Raw genomic sequence first — 19,961 nt, 5'->3', positions numbered from 1 at the left:
TTGGAGATGTTGACATGAAACTGCTGACCCATCAGTGAAGGTTGGTGTGAGTTTTCCTGACTCCCCCTTCCTGAAATCCACAATTACTTGCCCTTGCTAACTTTGAGTGCATGGTTGTTGTTGCCACATCACTCAGCCATCCAGTCTGTCTCACTCCTGTACACCTCCTCATTGCCATCTGACGCAGACAGGCACAGCCTTCAATGCTAAACTACTGAAGAATCCCAAGTGCTTACTGCTTGTAGTATTCCATGGCAATAATTTCCACTACTGGTGGAACCTGCCACCCTCTCACCTGACTTGCTCCATAAGGGGATTATCTCAGTCTTGGCGCCATTCTTCCACAAAGCACACTGTGTGAAACTGCAGGATATGACTGACTAGAGGCCTTCATAGGCCCATCGTGCACAAGGCCTGCTCTGTCACAGCCCACCAGGTCTCTGCAGCTGCACCAGGGTACTCTCTCAAAGCTGTTATCTTGTTAACATGCATTTTTAAGAGCATTAGAATTTGTGCATCAGGACATATTTTTTTTCAACATCCTGTTGAACTTGTCCTACTTCCTTCAAAGTGGTGAACATGCTTGCCCAGATGTTCCTTGTTATTCATTAAACGAGCTGGCATTACAGGCTGAACCAACATTTCATTGCCCTCGAGAAGTTGGTCATAGTCCTTGTGGTGTTTGTACACCCACTATACTGTTAGGGAGAGAATTCCAGGGATTTGACCCAACAATGGTGAAGAATGACAATATGTTCCCAAGTTAGGATGGTGCGTGGCTTGGAGATCAACTGCCAGTGTTCCCATAATTTTGCTGCCCTTGTCCTTCCGGATCAGGGGTTCCCAGCTTTTTTTTATGCCATAGACCCCTACCTTCTAACCAAAGGGTCCATGGACCCTGGGTTGGGAACCCCTGCTCTAGCCGGTGGAGATTGTGGGTTTGGAAGTTGGTGAGTTGCTGCAGTTCATGTTGATGGTGCAAATTGCTGCTCTCTGTGCTGGGGTCGGACTGAGTGGATGGGTTGCCCATCAATTAGGCTGCTCTATCCTGAGTGATGTCCAGCTTCTCGAGTGTTGCTGAAACTGCACTCATCTTGGCAAGTGGAGTCTATTATTCCATCAGACTCCTGACGACCCTTGTCGATGGCGAAAAGACCAGAGGTGAGTTACTTGGAGCAGGATTCCTCACCACTGACCTGTTTTTGCAGCCACATTGTCTGTGTGGCTACTCCAGTTAAGTTTCTGGTCGATGGTAACCCAGCAGGATATTGATGGTGGGGGATTCAATGACACGAATGTCATTGACTGTTGGGGATAGCTGGATCTTCTCTTGTTGGATATTTGTCATTGCCTGCCAGTTGTGAGACACAAATGTTAATGACCACCTGTCAGCCCAAGCCTGATTATTGTCCAGATTTTATTGCATTTAACTGGGGACTGGCACTGAACATTGTACAATCCTCAGAGAGCATCCCTACTTCTGACCTTGTGATCAAAGCAGCCAAAGAAAGGCCTAGGACCCTACCCTGAGAAACTCCTGCAGAGGTGTCCTGTGGCTGGGATGATTGACCCCCAAACATCAGGACACCTAGTACTTGCCAGCTCTCGCTCCTTTTTCCTCCACACCTCCTCTTTATACTGGCTGTCTCCCCTCAATCCCACAGTCCAGATGAAGGGTCACGGTTTGAAACATTGGCTGTCCATTTCCTTCCACCAGTGCTGTCTAACCCACTGAATTCATCCAGCTTCCAGCATCTGCAGCCTCTTGTCTCCCCTGTACTACCTTCCATTTTGCTGGCTGTGATTTCAAACAGTGGTGGGGTTTCCCATGATTCCCAGGACTCCTTGATGCCATGTTGACGTCAAGGGCAGTTACTCTCACTTCCAGGATACCCTTAAAATTTATGCCATTTATTGGTTAAACTACAACACTCAAAATGCAGCAGGTCAGGCAGTATCCATGGAAATAAGCTAACTATTAACCTTTCGGGCTGAGACCCTTCTTCAGGGGTGGTTAAACTGCCATATCTCATTCTTTGCAATAAGTACCTTCAATCACTGTTTTCAACCTGACACTTCATCGCTGCATACCTAGCCTTTTTACCAGTCTGTTACTACCCACTTTACTTATTGCATTTCAAGTAAAAATATTTTTGAAATGCATATGGGGGAGGGAGGGGAGATAAAGTTGTATGCATTTCCATCTCTGCCCCACCCTCTTGAGTTGTGCATCATCTATTTTGTGGTATACCACAAAGGCAGTGGCACACACTTATCTAATGAATCACTTTGTCACAGCTCAAGAAATGTTATTTATGTTAACTCTCCTTGCCCAATGGATCTTGAAACATTTCTTTTCACTTCACTGTGTTGATAGCGTATTAAGTAAATAAAATGGTATAAAATCTCCCAATGTAAAATGTTTCAGCTGTTTATGGTATCCATATTTTTTAAAATTATAGTGATTTATACTCCATAGAATTAGGCCCTTTAGCCCAACTGATCAATGCTGACTAACTCAAACTAGATTCATTTGCCACTGTCTGGCCCATAACCTTTAAACTATTCCAATTGATGCACCTGTTAACTGTCTTTTAACCCTGTTATCTTACCTGCTTCAACCACTTCCTCTGGCAGGCGGCTCATTCTACATTGATACTACCCTTTGTGTATAGCAAAAAAGTTGCCTCTGAACTTCCTGGTAAATAACCTTTAACCTACACGCTCTTGATATCCCCAATACTGGGAAAAAGACTATGTGCATTCACCCTACCTATGTTTCTTAGTTTTATGGACCTCCCATAAGATCGCCTCTATCTGCTGGGCCCTAAGAAATAAAGTTTTAGCTCGTCCAGCCTCCACTTACAATTTAGTCCCTCTAGTCCTGGCAACATCCCTGTAAACCTTTTCTGAACTTTTTCCAGTTTCATGACATAGTACGGCACAGGAACAGGCCTTTCAGCCCTGAACCAGCTAAAAAGCAAATCAAAAACACCCAAAAACTAATCCCTCCTACCTACACAATGTCCATATCACCCCATCTTCCTCAATGCATGTACCTATCCAAATGTCTCTTAAAAGACTCTGATGTATTTGCCTCTACCACCATACCAGGCAGCATTCCAGGCATCCACTACTCTCTGAGTTAAAAAAAAACTTACCCATCATATGCCCTTTGAGCTTGCCTTCAATGCATGCCCTCTGGTATTAGACATTTCGACTCTGGGACAGATGCTTCCCATCTACTCTGTCCATGCCTCTGATAATCTTGTAAACCTCTGTCAGATCTCCCCTTAGCCTCTGCTGCTCCAGACAAAACAACCCAAGTTTATCTGACCTTTCATTATAGCGCATGCCATCTAAACCAGGCAGCATCCTGGTAAACCTTTTCTGCACTCTCTCCAAAGCCTTAACATTATAGTGGGGCAACCAGAACTTTATGCAATACTCCAGATGTGGCCTCACCAGAGTTTTATAAAGTTCCAACATAACCTCTTGACTTTTGAACTCATTGCCTCAACTAATAAAAGCAAGAATTCTATAAGCCTTCCTAACCAACTTATCGACCTGTGTGGCCACTTTCAAGGGGCTATGAAATTGGATCCCAAGTTCTCTCTGCTCAGCAACACTGCTAAGGATCTTGCCCTTAACAGTCTCCTTGCATTTGCCCTGTCAAGGTGCAGCACCTCACATTTATCTGTGTTAAACTCCATCTGCCACTTCTCAGCCCATATCTACAACTGATCAGCATACAGGGGGGAGACTGAAAATTTGGTTGAGTGCTGTCATAATAGCAACCTCTCACTCATTGTCAGTAAGGCCAAGGAACTGATTGTAGACTTCCGGAGAGGGAAAGCAGAGGTCCGTGAGCCAGTACTCTTCAGAGGATTGGGAGATGGGGAGGGTCACTGTCTCAGGGGGCCCATCATATAAATGAATTGCACAGAAAGCACGACAGTGCCTCTACTTCCTTAGGAGTCTGGCTTGGTATGGGAACATCAATGCCTTTGCGCAGAAAATCCTAAAAAAGGTAGTGGATTTAGCCACTATAAATGCTCATGTATTCTATCCCAAAGAATTTTCATCAGCAATTTCCCTACAAATGAAGTGAGACTTGCTGATCTATAGTTCCCTTCCTAAATAGAGGTACAACATTAACCACTCACCAATCCTCTGGGAACTTGTCTGTGTGTAGAGAGGATAGAAAAATACTGATAGAGGCCCCAGCAATCTCGTCTCTCGCCTCCTTCAATAACCTGGGGTAAATCCCACCAGACCCTGGGGACTTAACCATTTTAATACTTTAGGAGGCCTAACACTTCCTCCTCCTTGACCTCTGAACACCCTAACATATTTTTACACTCAGCACTGATCTCCTGGTACTCCCTATCTTTTTTTCTTGGCAAATACTGAAGCAAAATACTCATTAAGGATGTCATTCACGTTCTCCACATCCAAGTAATTGTCCCCCCTCCTTATGTTTGAGTGGTCATACCCTCTCCCTAGTTATTCTCTTACCCTTGATTATATATAGAATGCCTTGGGATTCATCTTAATCCTACTTGCCAAGGACTTTTCATGGCCCTTCTTGGCTTTCCTAATTCCCTTCTCTAGTTCTTTTCCAGCTTCTTGTACTCCTCAAGGGTTCCTAACTTCTGAAAATTTACACACTTTTCCTTCTTGACTAAATTAACTATCTCTCTAGACCTCTAAGGTTCTCTTGCCTTTCCATCTCTTTCATGGAGTCATAGACTCATTGAAAAGTACAGCACAAAAACAGGCCCTCTGGCCCATCTAGTCCTTGCCGAAACCAATTAAACTGTATACTCCCATCGACCTACAACCAGGACCATAGGCTCCGTATCCCTATTATCTATGCACCGATCCAAACTTCTCTCGAACATTGAAATCAAGCTCATATGGACCACTTGTGCTGGCAGCTCATTCCACACTCTCATGACCCTCTGAGTGAAGTTCTCCTCGTGTTCCCCTTAAACTTAAACTTAAAGGAGGGAGGAGAAGATGGCAGCACGATGCAGCGCGTGCAGCCGCTCGGAATGATATCATATTTGTGAAGTAGGATGCCGTGCACAATCCTGATTTCATGGGGACAGCCATGAGAAGCACAGAGGAACATCTGGAGAAACTTCTGAAATGCCTGCTTCGATGCCGCTGCTACTGTGCGATTGAGAATCTCCAGAGGGGAAGGTCCCGCGTCCTTGGCTTTGCCTGTTGCTCGGCGGCCGGGACCGGAGTCAAAGCGCTCGGCAGAGATGGTGCTCAGTGCTTGGTGTCGGAGGGCTGGTCGGAGGCTCAAAGTTTTCGGATGGACTCAAGAGTCGGCTGTGGTCAGGGTGCTTCCAGGGTGCTGCATCGGCAAGTTTGCGGCGCTGGAAGCCTATGGCAGGAAGAGAGTTTTTCTTCCTTCTACCGTCTGTGTGAGATGATGGGACTTTCAAGAGGCTTTGAGATTTTTTTTACTGTGCCCATGTTCTGTTTTTCAATCAAATTACATTATTGCTTTGCACTGTTGTAACTATATGATAAAATAATGTGGTTTTTGTCCGTTTTTTTTAGTCTTGGTCTGTCTTGTGTTTCAGTGATATCATTCTGGGGAACAAATTTTATCATTGTATCATTTCTTAATGACAATAAAAGAGGACTGCATGTCCTCATAATCTAATCTAATCTAATCTAATTTCTCACGTTACAATCAGAGGTGAAGTCCCACCCAACCTCAGTGGAAAAAGCCTGCTTGCATTTACCCTTTCTATACCCCTCATAATTTTGTACACCTCTATCAAATCTCCTCTCAATCTTCTACATTCTAAAGAATACAGTTCTAACCTATTCAACCTTCCTTATAACTTGGGTCCTGCAGACTGTAAATTATCTCTGCATTCTTTCAAACTTGTTTACATCTTTCCTGTAGGTAAGTGACCAAAACTGCACACAATCCTCCAACTTAGGCCTCACCAATGTCTTGTACAACTTCAAAATAAATCTCATCTTCTGTACTCAGTGCATTGATTTATGAAGTCCAATGTACCAAAAGCTTTCTTTACGACTGTATCTACCTGTTATGCCACTTTCAATGAATTATGTACCTGTATTCCCAGATCCCTTTGTTCTACCACACTCCTCAGTGCCCTACCATTCACTGTGTTAGACTTACCCTGGTTGATCCTACTGAAGTGCAAAACCTCACACTTGTCTGCGTTAAATTCCATCTGTCATTTTTCTAGCTGATGCAGAGGCCTCTGCAAGCCATGATAGCCTTCAACACCATCTACTACACCCCCAATCCTGGTGTCAGCTGAAAATTTGCTGATCCATTTACCACATTATCATGCAGATCATTGTTATAGATGACAAACATACCGCAAGTCACAGGCCTCAGTCAGAGAGGCAACCCTCTACTGTCACTCTGTGGCTTCTCCCACAAAACCAATGTCTAATCCAATTTACTACCTCATCTTGAATGCCAAGCAATTGAAACTTCTTGACCAGCCTCCCATGTGTGATCTTGTCTAAAGTCCATGTAGACAACATGCACTGCCTTGCCTTCATCCACTTTCCTTGTAACTTCCTCAAAAAACTCTAAGACTGGTTAGACACTGGTTAGACATACCACACATAAAGTCAAGATGACTATCCTTAAACAGCCCATGTCTATCCAAATACTCATAAATCTGGTCCCTTAGGACCAACATCATCATGATCATCAGGTGCCATGCCCAGTTTGAGTTTTGACTGCCATGGCCCACACACTCCTGTTTCGGGTCGGTGGATCAATTCATTGGTATTCATTTCCAGTTCTCTGGCTGCTGTCTCCATCATCATTTGTCTTTGTCTTCCTCTTGCTTTCTTCCCTTCAATCTTTCCCATAATTACCATGCATTCTAACTCCTCTTTCTTAATCACTTGTCCAGTGAAGCTACGTTGCCTTTTCATGATCTCATACATTATTTCTCTTTTTGTGTTTGCTCTGTTCATGACATCCTCGTTAGATATTCGTTTCATCCATGATATTCTTTGCATCTTCCTCAAAAACCACATCTCTGCTGCTACAATTCGTTTCCTCATGTTACTAGATTTTGTCCAACATTCTGAACCATATAACATAACTGGATAAACATAACATTTCAGTACTCTGAGGTGGGTTGTCATGCCTAGTTTAGTATTGGTCAGTATACTCTTCATTCTCATAAAGGTGTCTTTTGCCATCCCTATTCTTCTTTTGATGTCCAAGTTGCAGCTGCCATCTGATGTCACCCAGCTTCCTAAGTAGCAAAAGTTCTGTACTTGTTTTATGTCTTCCCCGTTTATTTTCAGCCTGCAGATAGGATTCTCCTTCTTTTTGGATATCACCATACATTCTGTCTTTTTGCGATTGATAGATAGACTCACTTTTGCACTTTCTTCAACAATTATATCAATTAAGTTTTGTAGTTCTTCCTCCGCACTTGTAATTAACACAGTGTTATCTGCATGTCTGAAATTATTGATGTTTTCACCGCCAACTTTGATTCCCAAGATGTCTCTTATTTTTTTGTAATATTGTTTCACTGTACACATTAAATAAATCAGGGGAGAAAACATACCCTTGTCTAACGCCTCTCTTGATTTTCGTAAACTGACTCACTTCTCCATCTATTCTTACAGTGGCAGTTTGTTCTCAGTACAGATTTCTGCTTATGCGGAGGTCTTTTGAATCTAGATCTAGAGTTTTCTGTAATATTTCAAATAACTTATTGTGCTTCACTTTATCAAATGCTTTTGTGTAGTCGATAAAACAAACAAACAAATCTTGAATAGCTCGTTCTGATAGTATCCTTAACATCAATATTGCGTTTCTTGTACCTTTGTCTTTCACAAAACCACATTGTTCTTTGCCTATTTCAGCTTGTATCTTACTTTTAGTTCTTGTCATCAAAATTGTTAGAGTATCTTAGAAAATTCTTAGCTATCCCTTAGGATAGCTTCCAATAACTTTCCCACAACTGATGGACTAACTGGCCTATAATTTCCTGGTTTCTGTTTAGAGCCATTTTTAAACAGTGGAACAACATTGGCTATCCTCCACTCCTCTGAAACCTCTCCTGTTGTTTAGGATGTTTTAAATATCTCTGCTAGGGCCCTAGCAATTTCTGCATTTGCCTCCCACAGGGTCCAAGGGAACACTTTGTCAAGCCCTGGGGATTTATCCACCCTGATTTGCCTCAGGATAGCAAACACCTCCTCCTCTGTAATCTGACCAGGGTCCATGAAGTTGATGCCCCTTTGCCTCACTTCTGTACACTCTGTATCCATCTCTCGAGTAAATACAGATGCAAAGAATGCATCTAAGATCTCCCCCATCGCTTTTGCCTTCACACATAGTTTACTGTTCTGGTCTTCCAGAGGACCAATTTTGTCCCGTGCAAACCTTTTGCTCTTACCATACCTGTAGAATCCCTTGGGATTCTCCTTGACCTTGTCTGCTAGAGCAACCTCATGCTGTCTTTTGGCCTTCCTGATTTTTTTCTTAAGTGTTCTCTTGCATTTCTTGTACTCCATAAACACTTCATTTGTTCCTACCTGCCTATACATGCTATGCATCTCCTTTTCTCTCTTAAGCAGGGCTTCAATATCCCTTGAAAACCACGGTTCCCGACACGTTATCTTTACCTTTTATTCTGACACATGTGAGGCACATGCAAGTTTTTGTACTCTCAAATTTCATTTTTGAGTGCCTTCTCACTTTCCAAATACGCCTTTGCCAGAAAACAGCCAGTCCCAATCCACACTTGCCAGATCATTTCTGATACCAGCAAAATTGGTCTTCCTCCAATTTAGAACCTCAGCTGGCGGACTAGACCTATCTGTTTGCAGGTTTACTTTGAAACTAATGGCATTGTGGTCACTGGATGCAAAGTGTTCCCCTACACAAACCTGCCCTGTCTCATTCCCTAACAGCAGATCCAGTATTACACGTTCTCTCATTGGGACTTCTACATACTGATGAACACATTTGACAAGCTCTATTCCATCTAGTCCTTTTACCGAATGGGATTCCCAGTCAATATGTGGAAAGTTAAAACAAAACCTACTATAACAACCTTGTGTTTCTTGCAACAGTCTGTGATCTCTTTACAAATCCCTAGGACTGTTGGGTTGTCTGCAATATAGCCCCATTAACATGATCATATCTTTCTTATTTCTCAGTTCCACCCATAATGCCTCATTAGTCAAGTTCTCCAGCCTGTCCTAATGTGGTACTGCTGTGACATTTTCCCTGACTAGTAACGCCTTCCCGCTCTGTCACATCTAAAACAACAGAACCCCCAGATATTGAACTGCCAGTCCTGCCCTTCCTGCAACCAAGTCTCACTAGATAGATAGATAGATATAGATATATATACTTTATTGATCCTGAGGGAAATTGGGTTTCGTTACAGCCGCACCAACCAAGAATAGAGCGTAAATATAGCAATACAAAAACCCCAACAATCAAACAATATGCAAACTATGCCAGATGGAAATAAGTCCAGGACCATCCTATTGGCTCAGGATGTCTGACCCTCCACAGGAGGAGCACCAAAGTTCAATGGCCACAGGCAGGAACAACTTCCCATGACGCCCAGTGTTGTATCTCGGTGGAATATGGCCGGAGTCCAACAGCAAAAAAGTTCAATATCCAGTCTACAAATGCGTTCCTCGATCGTAATATGACCAGGATTGCACCATCCGTTGTTAACCAGAACAGTAAGCACCCAACTCCTTTACGCTTACCGCTCTCAGTGCACTTCCGGTCAGCCCAAACGGTCTGGAAGCTGTCCATGGAAAAGCTTTGATCGGGTATGTCCTCGTGCAGCCCCGTTCCAGTGAAACACATAACACTGCGCTCCCGAAATGTTCTCTGATGCCTGGCTAGCGCCGTGAACTCGTCCATTTTATTACCCACCGAACTCCTCTTCTCCATAAGTCTCTGTTGTCTTGACCCGGTCCTCTTTCCTCGCCTTTGTGATCCCCCTCTGCATCCTCTGTGTGTTTTCCTCCAGATTTCAGCAGGGGTGTCCGCCGCTCTGCTCGTTAAACCAGCCGGCATAAGCTCAATCAGCTGGTCCCTGGAATAAACAATGCGACCATACTGCTGCCACGCTAATGAGACGTGTCGGAATTGCTACAACATCATAATTCCAGGTGTTGATCCATGCCCTGAGTTCATCTGCTTTTCATACAGTACTACTTGCATTGAAATATATGCAGCTCAGGACACTAGTTGAACACTGCTCAACCTTTTGATTCCTAACTTTGTCTGAGGTCTTACCAACGTCTGCCTCTATAACCTCTCCACTAACTGTTCTGGCACTCTGGTTCCCATCCCCCACAACTCTAGTTTAAATCGCACTGTGCAGCATTAACAAACCTTCCCGCTAGGATATTAGTCCCCTCCAGTTTAGGTGTAGGCTGTCCCTTCTGTACAGATCCCACTTTCCCTGGAAGACAGCCCAATGATCCAAAAATTATATGGCCTCCCTCCTACACCAATTCCTTAGCCACATATTAAACTGTTTAATCTTCCTTGTTCTGGCCTCATTAGCATGTGGCATGGGTAGCAATCCTGAGGTCACAACCCTGGAGGTTCTGTCCTTTAACTTAGCACCTAACTCCCTGTGCAGAACCTCGTCACTCATCCTACCCATGTCATTGGTACCCACATGGACCACGACCTCTGGCTGTTCACCCTCACACTTTAGAATGCTGTGAACTCGATCCATAATGTCCTGGGCCCTGGCACTAGGGAGGCAACATACCATCAGGGAATCTCATTCTCCCCAATAGAACCTCCAGTCTGTTCCCCTAACTAACGAATCCCCTGTCACCACAGCATGCTTCTTCTGCCTCCTTCTCTCTGAGTCACAGAGGCAGACTCAGTGCCAGAGACCTGACCACTGTGACCTTTCTCTGTTAGGTCATCCCCCTCAACAGTATCCAAAGCGATATACTGTACCTGTTGTTGAGGGAGATGGCCACAGGGATACTCTGCACTGGCTTCTTAACCCCTTGCCCTGTCATCCTGTTTCCTGTTTCCTGCACCTTGGGTGTAACTATCTCTCTATCTGTCCTATCTATCACCTCTTTAGCCTCCCGAATGGTCCGCAGTTCATCCAGTTCCAGCTCCAACTCCATGATGCAAATTGATAGAAACTGCAGCTGGATTCACTTCTCGCAGTTGTAGTCATCAGGGACATTGGCAGTCACCCTGCTTTCCAACGTCCCACAAAAAGAGCATTCAACTATCCTGCCTGGCATCTCTACTGTCCTAGCTGAGCAGACATACAGAAAAGAAAAAAACTTAACCTAGAGCTTTTCTTTGCTTTCTCTGAGTGAAACCTCAATATCACCACTCTGACTCTGTCCTCTCAAACGATGGCCACTGCGCTTGGCCCTGCCTTCCTTAACTTTGCTTTTGCTAATCAATCCCAAACACTGGTTGCTGGTCAAAGCTCTATTACGCTGCCACAACCCGCTGCTGCCTTTTTCTACTCAGGCAGTGGACCAGAGTGAGATCCTTTCCTCTCAAACTGCCAGTGTCTTGATTGGTTGCTAGTTAAAGCTCTATTACACTGTCATGACCTTCTTTCTCATAGGAAAAGACCTTTCCTGTACTCTTTGCAATTGATCTTTAAACACCCTCCACATATCTGATGTGGACTTGCCAGAAAAAAGATGTTCTCAATTAACTCTTCTTAGTTCCTGCCTAATGCCCTCATAATTTTCCCTGCTCCAATTTAAAACTCTCCCGCAATGACTATACCTATCCTTATCTATAGATATCCTGAAATTTAAGATGCTGTGGTCACTGTTCCCTAACTGTTCACCCACTGAAAGGTCAGTCACCTGACTAGGCTCATTACCCAACACCAGGTCCAGTACAGTCCCTCCTCTCGTTGGACCATCCACAGATTGTTTTAAGAAATCCTCCTGGGTACACTTAACAAATTCTGCCCCATCTAAACCCCTTACACTAAGGAGGTCCCAGTTTTTATTAGGGAAGTTGAAATCCCCCATGACAAGAACCCTATTATTTTTTACACATTTCTTTAATCTGATTACATATCTGTTCCTTCATGTCCCAGTGGCTATTAGGGGGTCTGTAGTTCACTCCCATCAGTGTGATTGCTCCCTTCCCATTCCTGAGTTCAACCCAAATGGACTCCGTGTCTGACCCCCCCATTATGTCTTCCCCTGAGTGCAGCTGTGATAGTGTCCCAGATTAGTGGTGCAATTCCTTCCCCCTCTTTTACCTCCATCTTTTCTATAGCAGCACAGCCACAGTGGAAGACAATGCCCCTAGTGCAGCCTCACCGTTGTCCTGTGCAATCACACCATGACCTTTATACTCAACGCTCTGACTCACACCAATACGCTAAAAGCTGCCTTCGCCACCCTGTCGACCTGTGACTCCATTTTCAATGAACCACGCTCGTGTACTCTAAGGGCCCTCTGTTCTACAACAGTCCTCAGGCCCTGCTATTCACTGTGAGATACCTACCTGGACAGGACTTACCAAAAACACTTGCCTGAACTAGACTCCGTTTGCTCCTCAGCCCACTTGGCTGATCACAGTTCTTGACCCCCACCTATTTTAGTGTTGTCTGCAAACTTACTAACCATGGCTTGTACATTCTTATCGGGATCATTGATGAGATAGATGGCCTTCAACAGTGGGTCCTGTGACACTTGGGGCACACCACTCCAGTCCTCCATCATTCCACTATTCCTTTCAGGAATTGTTTGGAATACCTAAGGTGCTACAGTGGTATGCGTTTGCAATTCTTTTAATAAAAACACTAATGCTTTAGAGTAATTAATATTTTAGGGGGTATTGGAGAATTATTACTTTGATTTCTTAAAGCTGAAGTCTTGGTGACACTTTAAAAAGAGACAATTTATAATGAGGAATACAAGCTGAGACAAGTGTATGGCTTTCATGGGGCCTCAGCAAAGTTTTCCTTCGGGGGTTTGGGGAAGGAGAACTTTGCTGAGGCCCCATGAAAGCCATGCACTTGTCTCAGCTTGTATTCCTCATTATTTCAATCACATGCACACACACACTTCCTTTGCTTTTAATGATCTGTTTGTTATAGAAATTAAATGTAACTGTCTTTGCTGAACGCCTGCACTTAGTTCTGGGGTGACCCTGAGCGTCCTGTTGCCTGCCATGTTAATTCTCTCATTCCTATCCTATACGATAGATATTCTGTACTGTTCCAATGAGGCCCAAAATTAGTTTGAGGGAAAGCACCTCATCATCTGTCCAGGCATATTGCTGCAACTTTCTATCAAATTCCACAATTTGAGGTAATTTGTTTCCTTTGCTTGCAGTAGAACTACCCTGTTCTGATGTAGGTTGCCCATCTGAAATACTAGCTCATGTTTTCTCTGTCCACCGAAATTATTTCACCATGTGAAACTTCATGGAATGAACAAAGTAACAACAGTCATTTTATTATTAAGATTAAAAATAAAATCACACTTCATTCTGCTTAGTAACACAAAGTATAGTTTTACACAATCTTGAGCAAATCATGACAAAACTACTCTGATGGCAAGGCTGCAGCTGAACACTTGCACATTAAGAGTGTGTTTAAAATCTGAAATGCTGAGTGGATCAGGCAGTGCTGCAGAGGAAAGATGTCAGAATTAATATTTTTGACCTTTTATTCAAATGGTTTGCTGTTATTTAAAGCTTTGTATTACATGCAGAATATGGTTGAGGTTAACGAAACCAAAGATCGGGTGGGACATCCTTTGGGTAACTAATGAAATAGTTTGTTTTGCAACATTGTCCATATTCAGGTTCTTGCCTTGCAAACCATTTTTGTCAAGCTGACAAGTGCCGTGGAGTGTTGGTTGCAAGTATTTAAGATATATTAAATTTTTTAACAGATTTTTCCAGTGTTGTATAATTCTTTTCATTGTGCGTTGGAAAAAGTACAGCACAGTATTCTGACAGTCCTGAGATGGTTATGTGGTCTTGACAAAGCTGATAATGGCATTTCTGGCAGAGTGCCATCAGTGAGGCTGGGGTTCCAATCGTTGCTTCTGCTTGGACTTCAAAAATGATTGTGAGAGACAGCTCTGTGAAAATTGAGTTTGATAGTGCTTATTTAAATGTATGGCTGGTGCTACTGTCTGTGATTTACTAAAATACTTCCAGCCACAAGTTTCTTTCATCTGTTGGTTCACATAACCTAAAGCTCCAACAGAATATTGACAGCTGGATGTATATTTAAGTCACAACTTTTCTATTTATAAGTCCCAAGTGTGGAAGGAAAAATATGTTTGAAAGTGTGAACAGGATGCATCAGGTGGGAGTGTCACTAGAGTTGGTTGTCAGCTTCCAAAGAAAAAAATGCAAACAGATGAAACAAGTACTTAAATATTAATGATTAGTTTTTATCTGTGAATTCTGTCACAGCTCTTTTGTTTTTAAATCCCGTACACCACATATCTTAAAATGCCATTTTAGGCATCTGTCTGATTATATCATACTGTGAATGGTTAAAAATGTTCTTTTTTTATTTGAAGTTTTGTTATGAGTAACATGAAGAAAATGACTAACGATGAAATGATGCACTCACCTTCACTGAGAGACTTAAACCCAGTGTTAACTATATCCTGGCCTACTGACTGAGCAATGCTTGTGATGCCATGTGCCATGGGGATTCCTGACCTGTACATGTCTTCATTTTTATGATGACTCTGATATATAATATAGTTTATTAATCTTCTGGGAAATTTGTAGCAGAACCCACACATGTTAGAGCAAGGTTAATGCTCCAAATCTGAACTCCTCCAGCGAAGAGACTTGCCCTTTCTGTTTGGACTGATTTTGATCCGTGCCTCTATGGTGAAGGAGGAGGTTAAGAACTGGCTGCATAAGTGTGGGCATAATCCAGTTTTGCTCAGTGTCATAGTGTAGTTAGCAGAGTTTCCACAGTTCCCCGCCCAGTTTCCTGCACTGCACCACTGGATTGAGCCACACTGCAAGTTGCTCAGCGATTTCCTTTCAACGAAATGAGATTCATCCAACCCCACTCATCTTTCCCAGTTATCAGCAGAGCATTGAAAAGTTTTATTAATGGTGATGTTAAGTATTCATGAGTGGCTTTTGTACTGCTCACTTTGAGTTGGGGTGGAAAGGGGGGTGGGGTAAACCCTTCCAATTTGACACAGCTTTCGACTCCAGCATGACAGGATGCACCCTCAAAGGAGAAGTAAATTTCCTCTGATAACAAATGGATACTATTTGACAGAACTTGAGTGTTGGTCACTAATCTTACATAAATTCCTTGCATAGCTAGATTCTCCACACAATATTGGAGGGATTATGCTCATTCAAAGTTCAAAGTAAATTTATTATCAAAGTACATATCTGTCACCACATCCAACCCGAAGATTCATTTTCTTGTGGGTATACATGGAAAATATAAGAAATTCAATAGAATCAATGCTAGCCCACACCCAACAGGATGGACAAATAATGAGCAAAAGCTAACAAATAGCGCAAATACAAAAAGAGAAAAAAATAATAATGAATAAATATTGAGAACAAGAAATGGAAAGCCCTTGAATGTGAGTCCATAGGTTGTGGGAACAGTTCAGTGATGGGGTGCTTATATTGTTTCTAGAGTAGGTCATAACATTGTGGGCCGAGGGGCCTGTGACGTGCTTAGATTTCTACGTGTTTAGTTGACTGATGTCGTCCCCTCTGGTTCAAGAGCCTGATGGTTGAGGGGTAATAGCTGTTCCTGAACCTGGTGGTGTGGGGCCTAAGGCTCCTGTGCCACCTTCCTGATGGCAGCAGTGAGAAGGGAGTGTGGAAGGTGGGGATCGAGTACAAAGTGGGCAGGAGCGTGTTGCTATAATATATCTACTGGTTTTTGTAATTTTTTTAGAGATACAGCATGGGACAGGCTCTTCCGGCCCAACGAGCCACACCTCCCAGCAACGCACCCTATTTAACCCTAGGCTAATCACTGGACAATTTACAATGACCAATTAAGTTATCAACCCATATGTCTCTGGACTGTGAGAAGAAACCGGAGCATCTGGAGGAAATCCATGCGGTCACGTGGGGAGAACGCACAAGCTTCTTCCAGGTGGCGGCAGAATTGAACTCTGAACTTGGGAGCTGTGAGAGCGTCGGGCTAACCACTACGCTACCATGGCACCTCCAAACATCTCAAGCATACTGACAATCATAACTTGTCTCCTGGTGTCTTCTAGAAAATCTTGCTCTGAGAGTCACTGGCTTCTTTAGTGCCAGGCGTTATAGGGCTTCAGTATCATACACTGTATTGAAAAGCCTCAGTAGAGTGGATGTGGAGAGAATGTTTCTTAGGGTGGGAGAGACTAGGACCAGGGGACACAGCCTCAGATTAGAGGGACGTCATTTTAGAACAGAGGTGAGGAGGAACTTCTTTAGCCAGAGAATGGTGAATGTGGAATTCATTGCCACAGTTGACGGTGGAGGCAAAGTCTTTAGCTGTATTTAAGGTAGAGGTTGATAGAATCTTGATTGGTCAGGGCATGAAGAGGTATGGGGAGAAGGCAGGAGATTGGGGCTGGCAGGGAAATGCATCAGCCACGATGAAATGGCAGAGCAGACTCAATGGGCCAAATGTCCTAATTCTGCTCCTATACCTTATGGTTTTTATTGCAGTGTGTGGCAAATGCAGGTGTATGGATTATGAACATGAATGATATGGAGATCTTTAGGCATGAGTTTGTTCTCGTGGCAATCTGCCACAGTCAATTTAGGAAACGAAGGGAAGGGAAAATGAATTCTGGACCTGCTTCTACATAGGTAATGATGTAATGGCCCAGAATTAATGTTTGTTAGGTTAATTAAACTATCAGCACATCTGTCTGAGTGTTACCCTATGGAGTCCACCCATGTGCAACAAAATCCAGATATGGAGCATTAGGCAGATTAAACTTTGTCTAATTGTAATTGATATTTCACATGCATGAAAGTCCGAGCTTCTGGATGACTGAGATTATATTGCCTCAGAATTTGATCAGATGCTGTTGAATAAAATGTGAATTCTTCATTTGTATATCTGCTCGTTTCCATTTTAGCAGACCCCGAACCAATTCAAACCATGGAAGAAAAGCCCATGTCAGTTGCTGCAATAGCTTCAAAATTCAGTCTCAAAACCAGTGACACTGTGGAAAAAGACAAGGTACGTATTCAAATCACCTTATAAGAATAAGTTAATCTTGGTTTAAAGAATTACTAATAGAAAAAGTTGACATTAATAGTGATGCAAGTATTAAAAGTTTAAACTGTTCATGTCTACTCTATAAATCTATGATGCTCCATCTGGGTCCCATGGCCTCGTTTTCCCTGTCCAGACACAAAAGATAATATCTCTCTAATGCTCTGTATCCTAGAATCCCATATTTGTGCTGTCAACAGTACAATCTCTATGGGTCTCCATCCCCTAACCAGTCATTTTGAAAGCCAGAAAATCTGATGGTGAGATAGAGATATCTGGCATTCAGAGATAATTACAACTATTTAATATTGGTGAACTAATTTGATAGTTTCAAAAGAAGTAGCATATTTTAATACTCTGTTACACTTCCTCTCCCCTACCCAAAATTATCAAATGAATCTTATTCAATTCATAATTTGTAAGAGTGACCTCCAGTTCACTGTCTCAGTTATTATGCTACTGTACCTGGAAGTGCTTCCCGATGAAACCCTTTCAAGATGTTGTGAAAATATTGAAATGTGCTATTAAAAATGATTCTGTTCATTCTTTGCACAGAAATGCCCTAGAGGACCAACCCGTAAGAAGCCTCCTTGCTCGCTTCCTTTGTTTGGTAATAATAATGTGAAAACTGAGAGTGATCACAATGGAAATGAGGTAAATCATCCATGATTTTATTATATATATAATTAAACTACCAAAAGGTAGTGTCGCGGTCAGCACAATGCTATAACAGCTAGGCATTGGAGTTCAGAGTTCAATTCCAACGTCATCTTTAAGCAGTTTGTATGTCCTCCCATGGAATGCAAGGGCTTTCTCCGTGTGCTCCAGTTTTCTCCCACAATCCAAAGACATATTGGTTAGTAGGTTAATTGGTCATTTTTAATTATCTGGTGATTAGGTTAGCGTTAAATTGGGGGTTGTCAATGGGTTGCTAGGCGACACAGCTCACAGACCCAGAAAGATCTTTTCTAAATAAATGAAATTTTTAAAAAAACGTATATTCCGTAAATCACTTTATCCCCCAGACTGGAAGTCTGTGCATTTGGATGTGGGCATGGTTGGCAAGCCCAGTCTTTATTTTCCACGCTTAAGCAGACAGTTATGGGAGTGTGCCACCATCCTGAATCATTGCACGCCTTCTGATGAAGATGCTCGCAAAATGGTGTATAGAAAGTTTCAGGATTTAAACTCAGTGATGACATGTGGTGCATTTTCCATCGGGATGGTGTGCAACTTAGACATAGGAGCAGAATTAGGCCATCTGGCCCGTCGAGTCTGCTCCATCATTCGATCATGGCTGATCCTTTTTTTTTCAATCTCCTCCTCAACCCCAGTTCCCGGCCTTTTCCCTGTAACCTTTGGTGCCATGTCCAATCAAGAACCTATCAATCTCTGCCTTAAATACGACCAACAACCTGGCCTCCACCGCTTCATGTGGCAACAAATTCCTCACCCTTTGGCTAAAGAAATTTCTCCACATCTCTGTTTTGAAAGGGCGCCCCTCTATCCTGAGGCAGTGCCCTCTTGTCCTAGACTCTCCCACCATGGGAAACATCCTTGCCACATCTACTCTGTCCAGGACTTTCAACATTCGAAAGGTTTCAATGAGATTCCCCCCTCATCCTCCTGAATTCCGGCGAGTACAGACCCAGAGCCATCAAACGTTCCTCGTATGATAACCCTCTCATTCCTGGAATTATCCTTGTGAACCTCCTCTGGACCCTCTCCAATGCCAGCACATCTTTTCTAAGGTGCGGAGCCCAAAACTGTTCACAATACTCAAGGTGAGGCCTCACCAGTGCCTTGTAAAGCCTCAGCATCACATCCTTGCTCTTGTATTCTAGACCATGAATGCTAACATGGCATTTACCTTCCTCACCACCGACTCAAACTGCAAGTTAACCTTCAGGGTGTTCTTCACAAGGACTTCCAAGTCCCTCTGCATCTCAGATTCCTGGATTTTCTCCCCATTTAGAAAATAGTCCACACATTTATTTCCAGAGTGCATGCCCTTGCATTTTCCAACATTGTATTTCATTTGCCACTTTCTTGCCTATTCTCCTAATCTGTCTAAGTCCTTCTGCATCCTACCTGTTTCCTCAACACTACCTGCCCCTCCACCAATCTTCGATTCATCCGCAAACTTGGCAACAAAGCCATCTATTTCATCATCTAAATCATTTATATACAGCATAAAAAGAAGTGGTCCCAACATCGATCCCCTGCGGAACACCACTAGTCACTGGTAGCCAACCAGAAAAGAATCTCCTACCAATCAGCCAATGCTTTAACCATGTTAGTAACTTTCCTGTAATACCATGGGCTCTTACCTTGGTAAGCAGCCTCATGTGTGGCACCTTGTCAAAGGCCTTCTGAAAGTCCAAATATACAACATCAACTACATCCCCTTTATCCATCCTACTTGTAATCTCCTCAAAGAATTCCAACAGGTTCATCAGGCAGGATTTTCCTTAAGGAAACCATGCTGACTTTGTCCTATCTTGTCCTGTGTCACCAAGTACTCCATCACCTCATCCTTAACAATTGACTCTAACATCTTCCCAACCATTGAGGTCAGACTAACTGGTCTATAATTTCCTTTCTGCTGCCTTCCTCCTTTCTTAAGGAGTGGAATGACACTTGCAATTTTCCGGTCCTCTGGCACCATGCCAGAGTCCAATGATT

At 43.1% G+C, this 19,961-nt stretch overlaps 1 protein-coding gene across 4 annotated transcripts in view; it reads left to right on the top strand.

The window, feature by feature from the left end:
- LOC140198956 (capZ-interacting protein-like) overlaps positions 1 to 19,961 on the top strand; it is a 58,349-nt gene that overhangs the window by 27,592 nt on the left and 10,796 nt on the right. For 3 of the 4 annotated variants that reach the window (XM_072260263.1, XM_072260260.1, XM_072260261.1), the window contains exons 2-3: positions 17,137 to 17,240; positions 17,832 to 17,930. In XM_072260263.1, coding sequence (XP_072116364.1) covers positions 17,160 to 17,240; positions 17,832 to 17,930 — 180 coding nt within the window. In that variant the 5' untranslated portion in view covers positions 17,137 to 17,159. The remainder of the gene's footprint in view (positions 1 to 17,136; positions 17,241 to 17,831; positions 17,931 to 19,961) is intronic. The other variant, XM_072260262.1, reaches the window with a different exon arrangement.

The sequence above is a fragment of the Mobula birostris genome, chromosome 6 (assembly GCF_030028105.1).
Source record: "Mobula birostris isolate sMobBir1 chromosome 6, sMobBir1.hap1, whole genome shotgun sequence".
Taxonomy (NCBI): domain Eukaryota; kingdom Metazoa; phylum Chordata; class Chondrichthyes; order Myliobatiformes; family Myliobatidae; genus Mobula; species Mobula birostris.
Note: the sequence above shows the minus strand (reverse complement) of the source record. Positions and strands in the feature narration are given on the sequence as shown.